Source organism: Mastomys coucha, unplaced genomic scaffold (assembly GCF_008632895.1).
Source record: "Mastomys coucha isolate ucsf_1 unplaced genomic scaffold, UCSF_Mcou_1 pScaffold18, whole genome shotgun sequence".
Classification (NCBI taxonomy): Eukaryota; Metazoa; Chordata; class Mammalia; order Rodentia; family Muridae; genus Mastomys; species Mastomys coucha.
The window spans coordinates 81,977,298-81,999,058 of record NW_022196900.1 but is presented as its reverse complement, the minus strand read 5'-3'; the positions used below and the strand labels follow the sequence as shown (position 1 = coordinate 81,999,058).

The 21,761-nt window shown below is 51.8% G+C and overlaps 1 protein-coding gene across 6 annotated transcripts in view; it reads right to left on the bottom strand.

Moving 5' to 3' along the window:
- The window catches only part of Grik3 (glutamate ionotropic receptor kainate type subunit 3), a 212,651-nt gene that overhangs the window by 50,510 nt on the left and 140,380 nt on the right, over positions 1-21,761 (bottom strand). For all 6 annotated transcript variants that reach the window (XM_031378625.1, XM_031378626.1, XM_031378627.1 and 3 more), the window contains exons 4-7: positions 15,266-15,447; positions 12,815-12,868; positions 4,331-4,504; positions 3,621-3,764 (exon numbers count right to left, since the gene is read on the bottom strand). In XM_031378625.1, coding sequence (XP_031234485.1) covers positions 3,621-3,764; positions 4,331-4,504; positions 12,815-12,868; positions 15,266-15,447 — 554 coding nt within the window. The remainder of the gene's footprint in view (positions 1-3,620; positions 3,765-4,330; positions 4,505-12,814; positions 12,869-15,265; positions 15,448-21,761) is intronic.

Here is a 21,761-nt window from a genome sequence, read left to right as displayed (position 1 = left end):
GTGGGTGCCCATGGCCATTTGGAGGGTGAAGGTGTCGTCCTCTATCACTCTTCACCTTATTCTCTTGAGACAGGCTCTCTCTGAACCTGAAGCTGGCCCTTTTGGCTATTGTAGCTGATCAACACACTCCTGGGATCTACTTGTCTCTTTACAATGACAGGCACGTGCAGCCATGCCTGGTTTTTATGTGAGTGCTGGGGATTTGAACTCAGGTCCTTAGGACTGCACAAGAGCTCTTGCCTGCAGAGCCATCTCTCCAGGGCTTTCATCTTGTATTTTTGAGTCTCTCTCCCTGAATCTGGAGCTCACTGACTCAGTGAGGGCTAGTAGGCCATGGAATTCTATGGATTCATCTGTCTGCCTTCCCAATATTGGCGTTACAGATTTATGCTGTACTCAGCTTTATATGTGGGTGCTGGGGACTCGAACTTTGACTCTAATGCTTGTATACTAGGCACTTTACTGCTGGAGTCATCTCCCTAGACAGAGAGGAGATTCCATAAGACACAACCTCTGTTTGTATCACTCAGCTTCCCCAGTGGCCTGGAGAGCTGGCCAGGTGAGGATCATGATTCCCATGTTACAGACGGGAACCATGGGAACAGGCCTAGAGGGAGATAATATCGGGAGCCCCAAAACTTGCACTATACAATAGGCAGAGGCAAACCAGACCTCTGGTCCTGGGGCCCCGCCCCTTGATTTGGACCCCTTCCCTTTTCTTTCTCCTTGGGGCTAATGCTGGTGGGTTTTTGCAGTTAGATTTCTGTGTCTGGGAAAAGAAGACCCATCACTCATCCTGAGGTTCTGAGGTACATAAAGGGGATTGGGAAATAGGGAGACAGCCAGCGGTGGCAGGGAGGGGGAGCATTGTTTCTCAGCCAGGCTTGTGAGTGGGAGCAGGTAGGAATGAGGTATCCAGAGGAGAGGTGCAGGAAGCAGGAGGTCTGGATGCGGGTATCCTGCCGGCTGAGCACTGGTTTGGACATAACTCTGCATTCCGAGCAGGGCCCTTGGCCTCTCCTTGGAGTGAGGATCAACACCAATCACATTTTCAAGTTCCCAGGCCCCAGAAACTTATCTTTGAATCTAAACTAAAGGCCTAGAGGGTCTCCCTGTTCCTGGGCAGCTTGGAATCCCTGTGGATTTTCCCGGATAATGATAGATGATAGCTGAGTTAGAAGAAGGAGAATTGTGAATTCCAGGTCAGCCTGGCTACTTACTGAGACCCTGTCTCAAGCCCTCCTCTGCCCCACCTAAAAAGTAGATGGACGAAAGGTGTCCTAACTCAGAGGGAGCACCCTACATGTAGCCCCAGACGGCTGCAGAACAAAAGAGACTTGATCCAGCTAACAACCCACTCGTCTGCAGGCCTTAAAAGAGGTGGGTAAAGTATCCAGCACCATGCCTATGTGTATGGTCATGGCTGAGTATTATGGGTTATCAGTTTTCCTTTGTGGGTTCTGGAACCCAATAGGTGCCTGCAAGTGGAGCTGGCTCTCAACTAGGGAGGAGGAACAGACCAGGCTCCAGGAGGAAGTTTATAGTAGAGAGTTACAATACTACCCTCAAGAGAGCCCCTTGAACTTCCATTGTGACCCTGCGAAGTGGGGGGATCATCATTGTCTCCATTTCCCAGATGTGAATACTGAGGTTCAAAGATAGACTGAAACACTGGGGGAATAGCTCGGTTAGTAAAATGCCTGACACAGAAGCAAAAGGTCCTGAGTCAGATCCCTGGTGCTCACGTAAAAAAGGTCGGATGTGGTTCCAGATGTCAGTAACCCTAGCACTGGGTGTGCGTGGGGGGTGGAGACAGTGGATCTCCAGGGCTCCACTGGTCAGCTAGCTCACCTAATCTGTGAATGCCAGGTTCAGGGAGAGACCCAGGTCCAAAAAAGTCAAGGTAGATGTTATAGTGGAAGATACCTGATATGTCTCTGGTCTCCACATGAATGTGCACATCTGCAATGTGTACACACACACACACACACACACACACACACACACTCCGAGCTGGAGAAGCTGGTAGGAGCCAGGGGGCTGGAGATTAAAAGCCACATCAGAGAAGGTGAACAGCTCTGCTTATGACTTCACAGGGAGGCCCAGCTCCCCTCAGGCTGGCTTCCCCATCCCTCTGGCTTCTACCTCTGCTGAGGCCCACACCCTCAGGCTATCCACTGGCCCCCAGGGAAATCTCAGCAGGTGTCTTCAGCTGCCTTGCTCCTGCAGAGGAGGCCTTCCTCCCTGTCAGCTCCAGAGGAATTAAATGCCAGCAGGTGCGGCCTGTCTGTGGGCGGGTGGGCAGGGGCAGGGCAGGGAGCCACGGGCAGCTCCTCCCCGTGACATTTCCCAGCCCACCCGCCCCCTTCTAGCAGCGGCTCAGGACTCGCTAAATGAAAGATGCTTCACACGCTCTGAACTCCGGCCTGGTATTTTCCAGCTCCTTGCAGAAATGCCAAGTCTTTAAAATGATTTACTGTCACGCAGGCAGACAGAGAGATGGGCAACTTGGAAACGGACAAAAGGAAGACTGGACTCTGCAGGGGTACCTGGGTTCTGAAAGTGTCCAGTTGCAGAAAGACCGTGAGCCTTTCATGGCTACTCTTGCCTGGCCCCCACGGCACAAAGGAGAACAGAAGGAATTCTATAGGAGACAGGAGTGTCCGCCCCACCCTGGGTCGGAGAGTCTCAGGAGGGGGAGTGGGACTTCTCTAGTAGGCTGGGCAGTGGGTAATCTACTTCCCTTGGGCACTCATGGCCAAGCCTCATGCTCTCCAAAGGGCAAGGGGTGAAGAGATGGGATCCCTGGAGCAGTGTATGCTGCAGGCCCTCTGGCTAGGACCCAGTACCCAAAAGGAAGTTAAGAGTAACAGATGATGGTGACTGAAATATCAGGGCTGTCACACTGCTGTGCTGGCGGAGGTGGGGGGTGTTGTGGGGAGGGCACAGCTCTGAGACCAACCCTCAGTCAATGGCTACCAGTAAATGGAAAGAGTCCAAGGCAACACACACACACACACACAGAGAGAGAGAGAGAGAGAGAGAGAGAGAGAGAGAGAGAGAGACCAAGAGAGACACACAGAGACAGAGAAAGAGACAGACAGAGAAAGAGAGAGAGACAGAGACAGAGAGAATCCTGGGTGCTGGTCATGATCACCTACTCACTGTAGCCCAGGATAACCCTATCTCATCCTTTCTAGCCTTGTCTTCTTGCTAGTTCCTGAGACTAGATGCTCAGGCCCTGCGTTCTATTCTGTCTTCCGACAATTCTGAGCTGAGGAACTGAAAGAGAGTTGGCCACCTCACTCCAAGTCAGCATCGATGCCCTGGCTCGAGAGGTCCTGAGTGTGTTTGTCTGTGGATGGGAGCCATAAACCCTGCACCTAGAGTGACAGCAGCGAGGACAGGGACAGGGGGAGAGGGTACTTCCATCACTTGGGCATCTCAGTCCCCTTGGAGACCAGGGGAACTGAGCCGCAGAGATGTGAGCTGACACGCCCCAGTCAGTATGCTGCAGAAACCCCTCCTGTCTGAGCCCCAAACTTGAGCGCTCTAGCCCCCTGACTACTTCTGAACACTGGAGACGGCAGGGAGCATCCTTTGAGGGGTGTAGGACTCACCTCCTTGATGAAGTTCATGAAGCGGCCACCAAAGCGCCAGGCCTTGTGCCGATGGCACTGCAGGGAGTTCACGGTCATCTGCGGCGCTCGCTGGTAGCACACAGACACAATGTGGACTGCATCATAGAGCAGGGCTGCATCGGTCTGCAGAGGGCACAGGCCTGTCTGAGGGCTGCTGCCTTCGTATCTCAGATCCTCTCCACTATAAGCTCATGAGGCCCTGGGGAGGGAACAGGCCCTCAGGCCCAGAGAGGGCCCCATCCTGAAGGCAAGCCAGCCTCAGTGGCCCTGTTAGTCTATGGATACTCCGGTACTACCCTCTTCTCTGCAGCTAGGGCTCTCTCTCCAGACCCTCTGCCCAACCCATCACCTAATCCCACCCACTCCTTACTCCTTTCTTGCCTTCCCAGTCTCACATCTGCCTGTCACAATCTAAATCCACTGTCTTTAGCTCCTTTTTCTGGAAGACATTTTTAGCCAGCCTGTGCCTATATTAGAGGGAGCCCTTGGTTGGGGGGACTGTTGTCCTGAGGGCTCTGGCTGATGTATGGATGTCCTAGTTACTGAAGGTCCTCAGTAACTAGCAAGAAGAAAAGGCTAGAAAGGACAAGGTAGGTCTAGGTAGGTTTTGAATTGTTCTATGCAGAGATGGAAGAAAGGAAGGAAGAAAAGGAGCCCCTGAGGTCCATCTGTCCATCTGCCTACTGTACCATCATCACACCATCCAACAGGCCTGACTCTGCCCGGGGAGCTGCCTGCAGCCGCTCCATGGACCACTTCTCCACAATGGCTGAGACATGGGGGTTGTCCACGTTGAGTATGCGGAACCCAGTCAGGTTCACTCCTGAGTAGCGGTAGGGCTCCAGGTCTAGTGCGTAGAGATCCTGAAGAGGAAGACAAGAGAGTTTGAGGTAGTTATAGATGGATCAGCTCTCCCCTCACCATCCAGACCTGGGCACCCTTGGGCCTGAGTTGTGGCTTCCTGCAGAGCCCTGTGAATGAAAGCTGACTGCAGTACTCACAGGAGGACTGGACACAGAGGCCACTTGGCTCTCCTGATACTGATGTCACAAGCTGACTATTGGAGCCATCAGCCTGTTTCTTCATCTACAAAATAGGGGATCACTCCCCTTTATAGAAACCTAAGGAACCATCTCACAAAGGGAGAATGAAGGGTGGTGGGCCTGGGCATCTCCAAGTGACTCCAAGTGGAGGAGGCAGAAAGGCCAGAGAAATTTTTTTTCCTTTATAGGTGGGTGAATAGGGGCCAAAGGAGTCTACTGCTTTCTCCCCTGCCTCTTCCTCATGGCTCAGGGCCTTTTCACCCTGCCTCCTGGGAACAGCTGTCCATGGTAGATGGGAAGGCATGGCTTACAGCCAGGCGTACAGGATATACTGCCCAGGCAGCTCTGGCCCCTCTTGCAGGCCCAGCTAAGGCCAATGGACTGGTGAGGCAAGGAGCCAAGAGGCAGGGGAGTGTGATTAACCGGCTGCCCCTTAGCAGAGTAGAGAGCATGTGGAGGGGTAGTTAGCCTTCACAGGAGCCAAACAGAGCACCAGAGGTTCAAAATGACTCCAGACTCAAAGAGACACAAGAGAAGCATCATAGGCTTTCAACCCACGGAAATAGTTGTTTGCAGGTCACTGGGGCTTCCTAACACTGCTGGGTTAGGAACTGCTGTTAATGCGAGTGAGAGCCCAAACTTGTGGTTAACATGAGATTTGTGTCTGACACAAAAGGTCATCCCTAAGGCTGTGGCTTTATTGCTTTGCGGGGGATTAATCTATTTTGTGTGTAACCTGGCTGCTCTACTCTAATGTCCCCTAAAAACCTCGATATTCACATCATTCCTCAAATGCTCTGCTTCAAGCCTGGGCTGTTCCCTCCTGACTTAGAAACATCCAATCTACACTTACTTCAGGCTGATATTTGGATTTCTCAAAAATAAATGCTTGGATAACGTAGACGGGCTGCAAGCCAGGGCTGGAGAAACTGAGTCTCTTCTTGCTTCTTTCCTACTTCCCCTCACTGAGCTGCTTTCCACCTTGACCTTCTGAAGCCCACCCCACTTCCACCCCTCCCCAGTGCCAGCCTCTGGTCATCAAAAGGGATATGGGCTGGAGCCCCGCAGAGCCGACCTCACACAATGCTTGGGTGTCCTGTGGTCAGGGAAGTGCTCCCTTTTGATGTTACACTCCCGCTCCTCCCGCATTCCCAGGAGGACCCTTTATGGAGGGCACTGCATGGATTCATCTGTCCTTTGTGGAGAAGACTTGGAACTCAGGCAAGAAAGTCTTCATCCTAACCTGTCCAAACAAATAGGGCTAGCCTTCCAAGGCCATGGGCATCTGTGAATTTAACCAACCATGGATCTCTCTCTCTCTCTCCCCCTCCCTCTCCTTCTCCCTCTCTTTCCATTGTTCTCTATGTATACAGGTGTATAGGTATATAATTGCTTGGGTATACTGAATATTCAGGCTTTCTTCCTCACCATAATTCTATAACAATACAGTGAACCACACAGCATTTACATTGCATTGTGTACTGTTATGATATCTAGAGCTGATTTAAGGAGGATAAGAGCATAGATTAGTAATATGTAAATACAATGCAATTTTATACAAGAGACTTGAGCATTGTGCTGTCTAGTTTTATGTCACCTTGACACAAGCTAGAATTATCTGAGAAGAAAGAACCACAATTGTGAAAATGCAAGTCTACGGGATACTGTCATGATTAATGATTGATGGGGGAGGGCCCAGCTCACAGTGAGTGGTGCCACCCCTGGACAGCTGGTCCTGGGTTCTATAAGAAACCAGGCTGAATAGGCCATGAGAGACACAAAGCCAGAAAGCAGCACCCCTCTATGGCCTCTGCATTGGCTCCTGCCTTCCCGTTCCTGCCCTGCTTGGGTTGTTGCCTACGGACTGTGATGTAGAAAAGGAAATGAAAAAACAAAAACAAAAACAAAAACCCTTTCTTCCCTAAGTTGCTTTTGGTCATGGCGGTTCATCACAGCAATAGAAACCCTAAGAGTGACAAGCATCTATAGAAGTTACTATCCAAGGGGGTCCTGGAGCCAACCGTCCCCTGCTGTGAATCCTATGAATACCAAGGGACAACTCACTATATGGCCTTGCTTCTAGGCCAGTGTTTAGGATGGGGAGGAAGCTGGGTAGGAGCAGAGGATGTAGGGAAAGGAGTCAACACTAAGATGGCCAGAGGGTGTCTAAACGGTACCAATTTCAGTAGAGAGTGAGTCTGGGGACCATCATGCCATTTTAACTTTTAGAGCAACATCTTACTCATTGTATAAGTCAGCAAAGAGCACTGGGGTGGCGGTGGGGCTTGCAGGAGAGGTACCTGAGCCACAAGGGCTCTGCTCTCAGCAACACTTCAAGAGGCGGTGGGTTAGGCAGGTGGGGAAGGCTTCCAGAGGAGTCCAGCCAACTTCCTGGTCCACCCACTGTCCACTGGCTCACCCACCATGCTATGAGGAAGACTCAGGTTCTCACAGGAGGCCAGCGCCATGTTCCCAGACTCTTCAGCCCACAGTACTGTGAGCTAGAGAAACTCTTGTTTCTTGTGGCTTACCCGGTCTATGGCCTTCTATCACATCACCTGCTCAGAAGCTCTACCTCTGAATCTTGCTTTCCCACGCCCATCTCCAGTTTTCACACCACCAAGGCTGAACCACCTCCCCTGCCCTACCTGCCCGAGCTTCTCATCCTGGACATATCCCAGCCACTGGACAGGGCTCAAAGTGTCTGCAGCTGTTCTCCGAGGCTCAGACAAGCAGACAAGTCTTCCTGGAAGTGTCTCCTGATTGCTCCTTTACATACACACACACGTCTATCAATGACCCAGCTCTGCTACTGGGACCCACCCCAGGCTTTCATCCTAACAGGCAGTGACTATTAAGGTCTGGGGTCTGACATCCTTACGAACTCCTAAGCATTCTTGACCTCCGTTGTGGAAAGCAGCATCAGTCAGGCTAGTAACTTCCTGAGTGTTTCAATGTTTACCTCCTCCTTGGAGGAAGCTCTCTGTGAGGATGTGAGTTGGGAGTAGATTGGAGAACTGCCTGTAAAGGAAGGTCAGCCACTGATGGAAATCTGGTCCTAGACCTATGCTTAGGAGCCTCTTCCAGGAAGGCCTAGAGAGTGAGGCAGATTTTTGCTCTGCAGTGGTATATGCAAGGTTGGGACTGAAGCTGAGCTGCTGGGACCATGTCTGATGCTCACCCATCTCAGCATGAGGCTCTGCCAAGTCGTAACAGGGGCTAAAACAGTAGCCTTCTCAGGGCCTCTGACTCAGTTTACCCATATCTGGGCCCAGAGGCCAACCTGACTCAGTGTGAAGGATGGCATCTCTGCTTTGGTGGGGAGCAGTGGTTCTCAACCTCTGGGTCCAGAACCTCTTGGGGATGGCATATCAGATCTGTACATCAGATATTTACATTCCGATTCAAAACAGTAGCAAAATAACAGTTACAACGTAGCAATGAAATAATTCTATGGTGTGTGTGTGGGGGGGTCACCACATCATGAGGTACTGTACTGAAGGGTCGCAGCGTTGGGACAGTAGAAAACCACCGGTGGGGAGGCTCACGCACAAGTGAAGCTGCTCTCTCTGGTCCCTATCTGCAGTGGGAAGGGGGGGTTGGGAGGGGCAATGCTTTTTTTTTCACATCTGTGACAAAATCCCTGACAGACTAGATCAAGCCAATAAAGGCTTATTCCAGCTTCCGGTTTCAGACACTTGGATCCCATCATAGTCAGGGGAACGGAAGGAAAGCAGTTGACACTGCAGAGGTGGGAATGTGTTGAAATAATTCTTCATACCATGATGGACCAGGAAGCAGGAAGTGTGGCGGGAACCTGGGGCTGCGTGTGACCCTGAAGGGCCTGATTATTGCAGCTGGCCCTACCTCCTAAGGTCCTAGAGACACCAAAAATTCTGCCCCCAGTTACGGAGCAAGTATCCAAAGCAGAAGCTGAGGCAGTGGGGGGACACTGTAAGTTCTAACCGGTGGCAGGGCAAGGAATCACTCTCTCCATGTCGGTCTCCCCTCTGGACTTCTCTACGAGGTTTCCTACGCCCAGTGGCACAGAGCCCCCATCCCTGTGGTATGAGGGCAGTGACATGGAGGAGCTGGAGAAGGGGCCTTTTTGTCCAGCTCTTGTTTTTGTGTTTTTTTGTTCAAACTGCCCCGGGGGCCAAGACCCTAAGTGCTCAACACGGTGAACTGTGGGCAACTCTGCAGCTTGGCAAAAAGTTGCATTTCCAATGCCAAATGTTGACACACTGAATTCACTGTCGACTGGGGACCTTTTAGAAACATTCAGCATAACATAATAGACTAATTCATTAGCACCCCATGGGTCTGAATGGGAAGAAGCCGATGCTCGGGAAACATGGCCTCAAGGAACGACAGATGAAAATATCTTTCCCATGATGTAACTGTTATTGCCGGAAAGTGGCATTAATTGTGATTGCTTATCTATTAATTTATTATAATTCTCTCTCTCTCTTTTTTTTCACCTCCAGGCTCTTACCTACACATGACATGCACCAGGGGCTCAGCTGGGGCTGATTAGCACAGGGTTATCTGGGAATGGCTCAAAGCTGCCTGACATCGATAATGGCAGCTGGAGTAATTAAAATGTCTTCTGTGTGGGAGAAGAGACTTTGGAGAAATTTTTTGAGGGGAAAGGTTGATGATGTGCATTTCCTAAGATAAATGCCAAATACCATGGCCCTTCCCAATAGAGCCACCACTGACCAATGGGCACGAAAAGGAAGAGTCACGAGGCAGAGCCCTGAGCCAACAAGGCTAGAAGGAAGATCCTGGAGCTGGCAACAGACTGTGATCAGGGAAGAGGGGGACTCAGTGGATGCCCTGACACACGGGAGCAGTGTCCTGGGATTGCTGTGGAAGATGCCTGATACACATTCCCCCACAAAGCTGTCTGCTTGTACTGTGAAGGCCACATATCCCTGGAAGGGTCTGATCTCCTATGCTCAGAAAGGAGTGGGAGGAAGAACAGTGCCTGGGAGCAGCCACAGGGTAAGACCCAGAGCAAGAGCCTAAGCCTCTATCACTGATCTGTTCTGAGATCCTGGGCAAGTCATGTGATGTCCAAGATGCTGTGCCCCACCCCCCATCATTTGGTTCGGAGAAGATGGCACACTCTCTCCCGGTGGCCTGAAAGGGGAAATCAGAGGATGCAAGCAAGGCCTTAAGTATGGGCGCTGCTGGGATTTGTGAAGTTCTGTTGACCCCATTAGTGTCAATCACCTTGCTGGACTGTAATGGCCAGACATCATGAAGAGTCTACCTGCCAGAGGAGGCTAGGGACTCTGCAGTGACAGCTGTCGGCAGAGGGCTTGGCAGCTGGAAGGCTTACGCTGGGCAAAGTTCCTGCTGTCTGCTTGTTGCTGAGTCATCTCTCTGAGCCTCGGTTTCCATTTTTTTCCTGGGGAAATGGGAGAGTCGAGGCTCCCTTGAGATTTGTTTTGAGGGATGGAGGACACGGGAAGCAAAAGCAGGAGGTGCTTAATGAGTTAATTTGACCCTTTCATGGCTGTAAGTGCCAAGTATTGCTCTAAGCATCTCCTGCTCTCAAGGCTCTGGGCACTCACCCTTATCAAGTGACACCACGATCATCACTGTTTCACAAATACAAGCTTGAGGCAAAGAGAAGGGAGGTGGCTTATCTAAGGAACTGAAGTCTCTTCTTTTGGTGGTGTTGTGGGAGTGGTGTGTATATGGAGTGTATGTTGTATACACATGTCTGTGCAGAGACCAGAAGATGACGTTGGGTGCTCTGATCTATGGCTCTTCACCTTACTCTCTTGAGACAGGGCTCCGCACTGACCGTGGAGCCAGGAAGCCCCAGCAATCTTCTGCCCCCAAGTGCTGAGGTTGAAAGTGTGAGCACAGCCACACCCAGCTTTTTACATGAGTTCTGCGGATTTGAACTCGGTTCTCACGCTTAAGCAGCAAGCACTCTTAACCACTGAGCCATCTCCCCCTCCAAATGAAGGTATCTTTATCATCCCAATCAGACACACCACGATCTCAGCTGCCTGTTGCAGAACTGATCTTGCTGATTACAGCCTAATTCGTATGGCGGCCATTCACCCACTCATCTCCTACTCAGGCATCACAGAGCACCTGCCGGGGGTGGGGGGTTGGGGGATGGGGGTGGGGCCAGGCACTCCGTGGGCTCTACAGACAGCCCCACTTACAGAAGTAAGTTTCAGATCATGTGCGTGAGCTTTGGGTCAGCGGGTCAGGCCCATTGCTGTCTATCCTCCCAGCTCAGAGCCAGGGAGCTCAGCATTTGTTGGTGGCTGTCGGGTTAGGGAAGCAAGATCTAGGATGGATGGGACGCTGCATGGTGCTTCACGAGAGGTCTAGGGTGCTAGAATGCTTTGGCTGAGACCTTTGATCTTGACGTCCACGGACAGCGGCATCTCTGCAGAGGTAGGGGTGGGGCATGAGAGTGCTGCCTCCTCTGGTTTTGATCTGGGATTGAGCACCTTGTCCTAAGCTCCGGATTACTTTCTAGGACACAGAATGGCAGAAAGTGACTGGGGTGAGGTGGGCCCTTAGGGAGAGAGTGTCTGATCTCAGCCCCGAGGCCCTGTCTCCCTAAGGTACTTCCATCAGGTGCCCAGGTCTGATTCATAGCTAGCAGAATGGGTAAGGTAGCCCTGAGCTCTACATGGGCATAGGGTGCTGTGAATGGGGGCTGTGTGACAATCAGGGTGTTGTGGTGACTATACTGTGCTGGTGAGAAACCTTGCTGTCAGCAGTGGCCCACTACTGTGGTATATAAATCTGATACTGGCTGACTACAGGCTAAGAATACAAGACGGAGCAGTGAGAACATGGCTGGATCTCCAACTCCAGAGTGAGCCAACTCTCCACTGAAGAACTAACCTGTGTCTTGTCCTTTGCTTACACTCTTCCTTCTGAGGGAAATACCCTTCCTCTCTCCCCTAACCATTGGTGCGCTCCTACTGATCCTTCAAGGCCCTGGCTCAAGCACCTGCTTTTCTAGAAATCCTACCTCAAACATCTCATCTTCTCCTAGCCCCACAATTCCTAGTATCTCTTTGTGCTGTCGCCTTAGGTCACAAGCCAGCTGTATCAAAGCCAGATATGAAAAGGAAAAGACAGAATCACCAGTTAGGTCCAGATGCTGGGTGAAGAATGGTGATGGGTGCTCTATACTGAACAAATCATCTAGAAGATGGTAGGGCTCCAGAGGTAGGGGCTCCAGGTCCTCGAATAGGGGGGTGGCAGGGAAGGAGGATGAGGCTGGCTCCAAGGCTAGGCATCTCAGCACAGGTGCCCTCTTTGTCACAGGATGCCATAATTCTGCTGATCTCAGACCACGACTAATTATTCTAATGGGTTTAAATGGCCTTAAATGCTCTCAGAGTTTGGACGGGACCCATCTGGAGCCAGCAGGTGGGCTGGTCCCAGTGACTGCAAGGGGCTGACGTTAGCACGGATAGTACAGGATCCTAGGTGGTCATTCTAGGTGAGCTGAGGGCCCTTTGACAGATGTGGGTGTCAGGGCAATGGTCACTCTCTCCAGCTTTGCACAAACTCTGCTCTCACCCCTGGGCCTAACCAGCTTACCAAGCCTCCCAGGGAGGTAGAAGCTCATTTGTGCAGAGTAAGAAAACCAAGGCATGGGGCTGTAGAGGTGGCTCAGTGGTTAAGAGCACTGACTGCTCTACCGAAGGTCCTGAGTTCAAATCCCAGCAACCACATGGTGGCTCATAACTATCCGTAATGAAATCTGATATCTTTTTCTACTGTGTCTGAAGACAGCTACAGTGTACTTACATATAATAAATAAATAAATGAAAAATGAAAAAAAAAAAAAGAAACCAGGGTTGGTGGTAGCTTACTTACCCAGGGTCCCCACCCTAGTCCACAGAGAAGCTATTCTCCACTCTGGCTCCAGGGACCGTGCCCATGCCTTGTCAAAGGTGGGCAGGTCACAAAGATTCATTGCAGCCTCACCTGGAGCAACACCTAGAGCCTTAAGATGGTTTGGTTCTCTTCCAACTATAGCACCTGTCCCCAGAAGGCTGGCCCAGGCCCAGTTCCAGTAACCTTCATTCAAGGACATCCCACCCTTCCCTGCAGGACCCGGAGGTACCTTACCAGAGTGGTGAAGATGAAGTGGTAGTACTCTGTCATCATGCCCATGGCCATGGCCTGTGGGGAAGCAGAGTGTCAGTCCTCAGCACGGAACCCCCTAGGAGCAGCACGGAACCCCCTAGGAACCCTCCATTCACCAGGGCGAGGGAGGTGGGGGACAGGACAGGCTGTGGGCTGTGTGAGATTATCTGCTCAGAGTTAGGGGAGACTTTGGGTGGGACATGGACTGCCAGGCAGTCGGCTACAGGTTCCTACCTCAATGTGTAGAAAATCACCGGGGGGGGGGGCAGTTTTCAGTGTGGAGTTTGGGGCCACTTTCTCCATAAGTCCCCAGTTCTGCAGGCCAGCGGGGGGATGTCCAGCTGTCTGGATTTTCAGTCAGTTATCTCTGGACCTGTTGTGACTCAGACAGAAGCCTAGGCTGCCTCAGGAGCCTGGCTCTGCATGGCTGAACTCCCCGAGTCAGCCGGGCTTGAGAGGGATGTCCCCGGCATGAGTGTCCCTCAGGAGCAATGAAACCTGCATGCTTCCCTGATCCCGTCAGGCCTCGTGACATACCACACAGTCCTCTGGGGTTCTTGCACCGCGGCACGAGGTCTCTGTGTGATGTATCTTGTGTGTTTTATTAGAAGCCTGTAATCTATAACACTAATGACCGTAATGCATTTTCTACAGAGTTCCTCAGAAAGCAAGGGCCCACCAAGGGCTCGGGAGGAAAATGTCACAGGGTCAAATATACCTTGAACTGCTGCATGTTCTCTGTCACCCTCGCCACCATGGGAGGGCCGGAAGGAGGCCAGCAGCTAGGAAAGGCCTTGGCTTCTTTTAATCCACTTTTAGCTCAGTCCAGGGTCCTCACCTAACTCTAGATGATTTCCAGTCAGACAGACCTGGGGCGAATCTGAACTCCTAGCGGGATGACCTCAGGCCCACTGTTCTCCCTTCAGCCCTGGTCTCTTCACTTGTCACCTGTCTATAACAATAAGGCCCTGCTTTCAGGGTCACCAAGGAGGGACAGACACCCACCGAGTGACTCTTAGGTAAGTAAGGCAATGTGCTGACTGTCATTCTGTCACACATGAGGGGGAGAGAGGGGAAACCCCAGGACAATGCAGGTTTCAGGACTTCTGCATGGGCACTTCAGGCCTAATGCTAGCTCTGTGCCCTGTCTCACTGATGGCCCCAGAGCTGTCTGAGGTGGGATTATGAATGAACTCTGTTCAGAGGAAATGGTAGTGGTGACTCCCTCATGTAACATGGAAGTGGGGAGGCAGCGCAACAGGAAAAATCTCCTCTCGCTCCTTAGGCAGAACGTCATGTCTCCTAAGCTGGTTTTGAACGTGTAGTATAGCTAAAGATGATGTTGAATTTCTGAGTCTTCTGCCTTTACCTTTGACTTCTGGGATTGCAGGCATGCCACCTACATGGATTATGTGGTGCAGGGGATGGAACCTAGGCCCTCTGTATTTTAGGGAAGCACTCCTTTTTTTTTTTTTTTTTTGAGACAGGGTTTCTCCGTGTAGCCCTGGCTGTCCTGGAACTCATTCTGTAGACCAGGCTGGCCTCGAACTCAGAAATCCGTCTGCCTCTGCCTCCCAAGTGCTGGGATTGAAGGCATAAGCCACCACTGCCCTACCTAAAGATTCATTTATTTATTTTTATTTATACAAGTACCCTGTACCTGCCTTCAGACACACCGGAAGAGGGCATCGGATCCCATTACAGATGGCTGTGAGCCACCATGTGGTTGCTGGGAATTGAACTCAGGACCTCTGGAAGAGCAGTCAGTGCTCTTAACCGCTGAGCCATCTCTCCAGCCTATTTCCCTAGGACACAGATACTCTATGCACCTCCCTTAACACTGCACATCACTACGTAGCCCAGGCTGACCTTGAACTCATGACTCTCTTGCTTTTGATGTCAGTGGACCATCCAGGATGAAGAACCACCCTCTTCCTCTGCCATCCTTGCAAGGCTCAGCACATTTGTTTAAAGAGCAAGCGTCCCAGTGATAAAGAGTTAGCGGCGAGGGCTACGGCCATGGGGAGTTAGTCACTGGCAGAGGCAGCGAGGCATCTGGGGACTGCACTGAGAAGCCAAGGCCCTTCGTGGTCCCTGTGGACCCCATCACCAGCGTTCTGTAATCACGCCTCTCGGCAGCCTGGTGGAGGTACGGTAGGAGGCAGTGTGTATGCTGGGGGAGTCTGACTACTAGGGCATGGCATGAGGCAGACTGTACATCTTTAACACAACTGGAGTAAGAGGACCATTCTACTGTTGGTACAACTGAAGCACACAGAGTCACAGTGGCCCCCAAGGGCTTACTGCCAGCTGGAGAGACAGCGAGGATGCTTCTCCGGGTCATGCTCTCTCTCTGTCCTTGGGGAAGGGGAGGTAGAGCCATGGTAGGTCCCTATCCGAGCCCCACAGCTCCGTTAGTGCTCACCCACCTACCTGCTTGAGGATCTGGGCCGCCATGGTATGGCTGCAGTCAAAGATGATACGGAACTCCCGGCCCCGCTTCATCTCTTTGAGCAAGGGGCGGGAGTCATCCGAGTCGATGGGAAGCTGGCGAATCTTCAGGCGGATGTTGTACCTAGATGGGGCCATGATGAGTTCCTGCAGCCTGATGAGACCTGAGGGGCCCGGGACACAGAAGACACACGCATGTACATGCATGCATAAACCATCTCAGTCATCCACCCAGGTACCTCCATGAAGCCGTCCTTGCTTGCTCTGCTCAGAAACAATTCCCTACCCTCAAACAACCCCCATATCCATGCCAGCTTAGAGGGCTCTTCCCTTGGCTGCCTCTGCCTGGCCCCTATCCCCTCTCAATCTGCCGTGACTAGAGCCCCCTAGCACCTGGCCCAGGGCCTCGACACTTAGGGAGTACTCAAACAACATTTTTGTAATTGGACAGACTTACTGTTTTCCTCTCCTCACACTGGAAAACAATCTATCCTCCAACTTGGCATTTTGTTAAAACCACTTAATCTGTAGACTTCCAGGGAAAACGGAATGTCACTTCCTGGAGACAAATGGCTTGCTTAGGTCTAATTAAGTTCATTTCCTTCCCTATTTCAAGCCCCATTCTTGCTGACTCCTCTGTGGATTCTGGGAGGGAGGCTGCTCGCTGGGAGGGAGGCTCCGTGGCCCCTACCCAGGCCCACTGAAGGAGAGGCTGAGCCAGCAGGTGTAAGCTCCTCCCCCTGCACTGTGCCCTCAGCTCAGGCTCAGTGGCAGCATGCTGTTCACGCACCCATGTCCCATCCCCCACTCTCATATCCCAGTTTTCCTTGGGGTAAATCAATGGTAGATGTGCTCCCCCCTCCCCAACTCTGAGTTTATGTGACTGGGGAAGGATCCATCCCAGCTCTAGGAACAGAGCACGTGGCCCCAACATGGCCGATCAACACATCCTCTGGTAGAAAGAACACAGTGTGGTTCTGTGATTAATTCCTGCGGGGGGGGGGGGACCTGCACTTACTTTATGCAAATAAAGAAGGTATAAGTCTGGGGTCACCACAGGTAACTGGAGATAAGAGCCATCAGGGCAGATGTCAGAGAAGATGAAAAGGGGGGTGGGGGTGGGTCGGGAAGTGTGTCCTGATGACACATTTGTGAACTTCTAGGTCAAACAGTACTGTAAACGGAGGCTGTCCTCCAGTGTTTTCATAAAGGCAGCTCATAAGAACCACACACGTGCATATCTGTTTAAACGAACATGCACTGAGTTTGTAGTCAGCTGTTACAGCCTCTCCCCACTCTGACATTCAACGCTCAAACCCTTCCACTGCAATGGCAGTTTCCAAAGCAGTCCCCAGGACCCAGCCTAAGCCCGTCCAGTTCTCCCTTTCCCGAGGGTTTGCTTCCACCAGCCTCCTGGGTCCTGGGAACCAAACCTCTCAAAGAGCCCCCAAACTTCCAAGGGTTCTGGATGCACAGGTGGGAGAACTCTGGTTTCAGCAGGACTCTGAGCTCCTAATACCATCCCAGTGACGGAGGGGATCAGTAGACTTCAGCCACAGAGGGACCATAAGCTACCCCTATCTCACCCAGAAGCCCACCTTCCCCAGCCGTTCTGAGATCTTCCACTGTTACTGATGGCCTCTCAGATCTGTTGTTACCTGCAGGCCCTCCATGCTCACCTCTCTCCTGCCCGCTCCCTTTTCTGACCCTGTTCAGCATTACCAGGCCTGTGGGCTCTGGAGACCCAGATCACGAGGGCAGGAACAGGTTCGATGCTGGAGTGGAAGCCACCGGGGCCGGCTTGTCAGCCAAGCACATCACCCCGTGTAATGCATAACGACCCACATTCTCTAGCAGCAAATGTCAGACTTCCTTCCCATCAGTGAAGTCCCTGAGGAGACTGTGGCTCCTTCTGGCCCACCTCCAGAGGACCGGGCTGTCTGTGTTTGCCTGAGACCGAGCTTTCTTTTGCCTGTCTCCTTAATCAATCCCTCCCAGAATATCCACCCTGAATCACGGTTGTTGGAACGGCGTGTTTTTCACTTACGAAGCACTTCTGTGCTCAAGCCCCATTTAACCATCTCTGTCCAGAGCCTGGGAGGCACACAGAGCTCGGACCTTCATGCTGGCGGGATAGATAAGGAGCCAGAGAGCCATGGAGGTTAAGGGACCATCCCTAATTTTGAATCCCAGGCCACAAAGGGGATTGGGTTTTGAGAAACAGTGTTTCGCCTTCTAAGCAGAGACCTTTTTCTCCACCCCAAGGCTCTTTCTCTCCCTAAGTCTTTTCCTTTCAGCCCTGGCAGGAGTCTATGCACAGACTGGATTAGGAAGACGGAAACATGGCGAGGCTCAAAGGTCACCTCCTCCACAGCCACTCTCCTTGAGGCTACTACTGTGAAACGGATGAGCCAACCTCCTCACCCCTCCCTAGACCCATAGCCTTTGCCTGGAGCTGGGCAGTACCCGCCCACCAGGCCCACCTGTCGTTTGGTGCGATATCAGCAGGCATGATAGAATCCCATACTGGCTGATTCTCTTGCTCCTTGGCCATAGTTAGGACAACAATGCCTGGGTGAGCCTGCTGGAGCACAACACAAGGCAGAGAGCCAAGACCAGCCTAGAGCTACCAGCAGGCCGGCAAGGAAGCTAGCTGAAATCAGAGGAGCAGCTGGCCAGGCCCAGTAAGCCGCTGACCTTGTGGGCTCAGGAGCTAAAGAAATGTTTGTTGTTTTAGGCCACTGAATTTTGGGGCAGGGCGTTGTTACCCAGCTTATTATAGAAAGGGCTAACAGATGCATCTTTGGCTGGTATGGCCAAAAGAAGGCTGGCAATGTGCCAGTCCTCCTGACTGTCCAGAGCCAGCAAGTGGCACTCTTACTCCCATTTGACAGGGTCTAAGAGTCGTGGGTATAGGCTCCATGAGCTGAGCAAGATTGTCTTCTAGAAGATGCAAAGGGAGGTCTATGTTGTTGACAAGGGGTATGAGTCATATTAAGACAAGTTCCTTTGTCTCCCTCCCGGTTGGGGTACTGGCCTCTGAAGAGATGTCTGGAGCTGCAGCAACACTAGTGTGCCAAGGAGGAGGAAGAGGTTAAGAGGGTGTAACAATACCCAAGGCTCTGACCTAGTCAGGCTGCTAAATAAGCCTTAGAAATATCCAGTCCACAGCCCTTAGCTACAAAAAACTAAAAACAAAAACAAACAAACAAACAAACAAAAACCCCAAAATGGCGACTGCTTAAACAGATTGAACTGGGTTGTCCCATCAGCTAAACCATGGGCATAGCCCTGCCGCGACACAGCCAGAGCTCGCTGAACACACTGTGCTTCCCGCCGGGTGGTGGTCCAGCCTGGCGAAATGTCTTGGTTGGAAGGCTTCGGCTTCCCACTGTCTGTTTTTGAACACTGTATTCTTCCATTGTTTTCTTGACCAAACCCCCATCTCTCATTGCCTCCGCTCTAAGTACCTTTTAAACTGAACTGAATTGAGACAAATTGAACATCAAACTGAATTAAATGCTAATGAAATACTGTAAGAAAAAAAAGTATATCAGGCACTGGGAAGGTGAAGAAAGGAAGGTATGGTTATCTCACTTTTTCTTCTCGGAATGATTAATCAGATTACAGCAGAGTGGGGATACTGCTCGTGCCTCTCTGTGGTAAAGCGCTGGCCTAGGGTGCCCAAGGCCCTGGGCTTGATTTTTAGCATCTCGTACAAAGCAAAGGCAGAGGGAATGCTACCCTCTAGAAGTCACTGCAACTCCAGGCCATCAGAGCTGAAGATCAAGTGGCAAGGATTTGTGGGTAGAGCCGGGGCTCAAAGGCAGGAAGCTCTGGGCTTAAGCGTGAGCTCTGGACTGCTAATATGGTGCCTGTCATCCTGGCATGTCTCTTTGCAAAGCTTTGCCCTCCCACCCGGCCCATCCTGGAGGGCGTGCACCAGGCTAACAGTGCAAGCCAGTATCTGCTCTACCCACTCTCTACCATCCTGCCCACATCTGTTTCTTCTCTTCTGCTCCCAAGTTCTCTTCCAAGCAATCCCTTAAAGTAAATGAAACCGGACCGGGCACTGGTGGCACTCGCCTTTAATCCCAGCACTTGGGAGGCAGAGGCAGGTGGATTTCTGAGTTCGAGGCCAGCCTGGGTTTACAGAGTGAGTTCCAGGGCAGCCAGAGCTACACAGAGAAACCCTGTCTTGAAAAACCAAAAAAAAAAAAAAAAAAAAGTAAATGAAGCCTGCCCCTCCTCTTTGTTCTTTTGGGGACCACCCAGGCTACCCCCCTCAGCTTTTTAAAGCTCTCTTTCCAGCCCTCCTCACACACTGCTCTCTGGGGTGTCTGATGAAACTCGGCTTTCATTATTCCAAGGCTACGCTCCACAGCACCTCAGTGGTGCTCCGTTACACACAACAGCAAGCCTGAAGCCTGAGGCCGGATGTCAGACCCGCACAGCCAGGTGAATCCTGTCTGTTCTGCTTTCCCTGCTCACACTCCACACTCAGCCTGGCATGTCCAAAACACTGCCCCATGCTGCCCCAGGCTGCCCCACCTCCTCTGCTCTCATTGTCGATTCTACCTCATATGCCCGATACATGCCCTATTCTGTCCTTCCATGCAGCTATCTTCGAGGCCCAGGGCAAATCTCTCCCCTTCTCTAGTAAATCAGCACACACTGGTCGAGGACACAAGGCTCTCTCCCAACCCCGAGTATCTGGAGCTCCGACTACTTGTCATTGACATTTGACTCAGCTCTGATGGCCAAGCGTTACCAGTGCCCCATCGCTGGGCATCTGCTCTCCTAGAATATCATTAACTCCTAAAAAAAAAAAAAAAATAGGGTAATGGAATCTTTATTTCTGCTCCCTTATACCATTTCCTGTAAGACTTAGAGTTTAATTCACGATGATTTCAGCTCACCCAAGTCAGTTCAGCCGGTGCTTTAAATACCATGTTGCAGAGAAGTTTGAGGGAACTGGACACTGCGGAGCGCCCCCCGTGGTGGCAGAGCCTCCAGCTGGGATCTCAGGGGATGGGCCGACTTTTGAGGACTGCTAGCCACATGAAAGTTTGTAGCTGTTTACAGGACTCTAAGTCAGACAAAGAGCGTCCTGATCGCTCTGTCTGTGGGCTTCCATCCTGCTACCCCTGGCCCCCATTAGGAGGAGGTAATCAAGAGCTAACACGGATCTGCAGGTAGCCAAGTGCTGGAGGGCTTTTTAAGGCTGCATGCTCTACCTCTCCATCCTCTCCGGAGAGCCAGGCCAGATGGGTTAAAGTGACTCGCCAAGGTCACTGTCTCTGAAGAGGCTGGGCTAAGAATTGTCTTGAGATTCAAGTCTTTGTGGGGAAAAAAGAGCGGGAGCCACCTCTGTGCTGGCTAACGGTAGTGGCCTTGGGCTCAGACAGACCTGCAGGATGGTGCGGGCTGGGATACTAGCTGCTGACAGTGGGCTGGGTCTGTTACCTTGCTGAATCTGCTGCCATGTTTCTGATTTACTACCACATGGAGTCACTGAGAGATTTGTGAAATTAAATGCTGGCACTGCTTGACTCGTGGCACACACACCACCGTCTCTCCTGTGCACGCATGCGGAGTTCTGCCTGCTCTATCTCCAGAAAGTGAACCTCCGAGGAGAGAGTGGCTGAAGACGAAGAAAGTGGTTCTCCTCCCCCCTTCCCCTCCCTCTTCTCCCCTCCTCTCCCATCCTCTCCCCTCCCCACCTCCTCTCCCCTCCTCTCCCGACCCTCCTTGTGTTCACCGGAATGCACATTTAGCCAAGCTGGGGAGGTGTCACAGAACACAAGGACCAAAGGAAAAACTCAGAAATGTTGGCTGGATCCCTTAGTGGCTATCGGTTCTAGGCCCACAACAAGGGGCCCAGGACTTGGGAAGTAAAGGCTAACACAAAATACTAAAGAGGGTTCTGGAAGGTAAGTACCATGGTAGTTTTGGATGGCTGGGCAGGACTGGGCTAAGCAGGGCCTATGCAGAGGAATGCATGTGGATATGACTCCAGGTGAGCGAGGCATAACTGTACCAGGGAGAGGGAGAGAGGGGCAGAGGAGAGGGGAAAGAGGAGACAGGGAAGGTGAACGGGAGAGGGTAAAGGGGAGGGGAGAGAGTCCAACATCAGCCGAAACTCAGAGCCCAGACTTTCCTTCCTCCTCACTAGAGGATGAGACCCAAGCCCAGAACCCATTTCTACAGGCCTGGCCTTAGCTGGAGTCAGCAGTCATGTCAGTAGAAAGGAAGCGGGTTTATAAGCACAGTTCTACCTGAGCAGGAGTGTCTGAGGGAAGGCTAAGGGATGGGGGAGGGGAAGGTGCCCACGTGCAGATGTCGGCAGGATCAGTAGCTAACCTTCCCCTGACTTCCATCCAGGTTCTAATATACACTCTTCCCTCTTTATTCCATAGCTTCCCTGTGAGGAGTTGAGGGCAAAGGATGGCAACCCAGCCAGCGGGGGGGGGGGGGG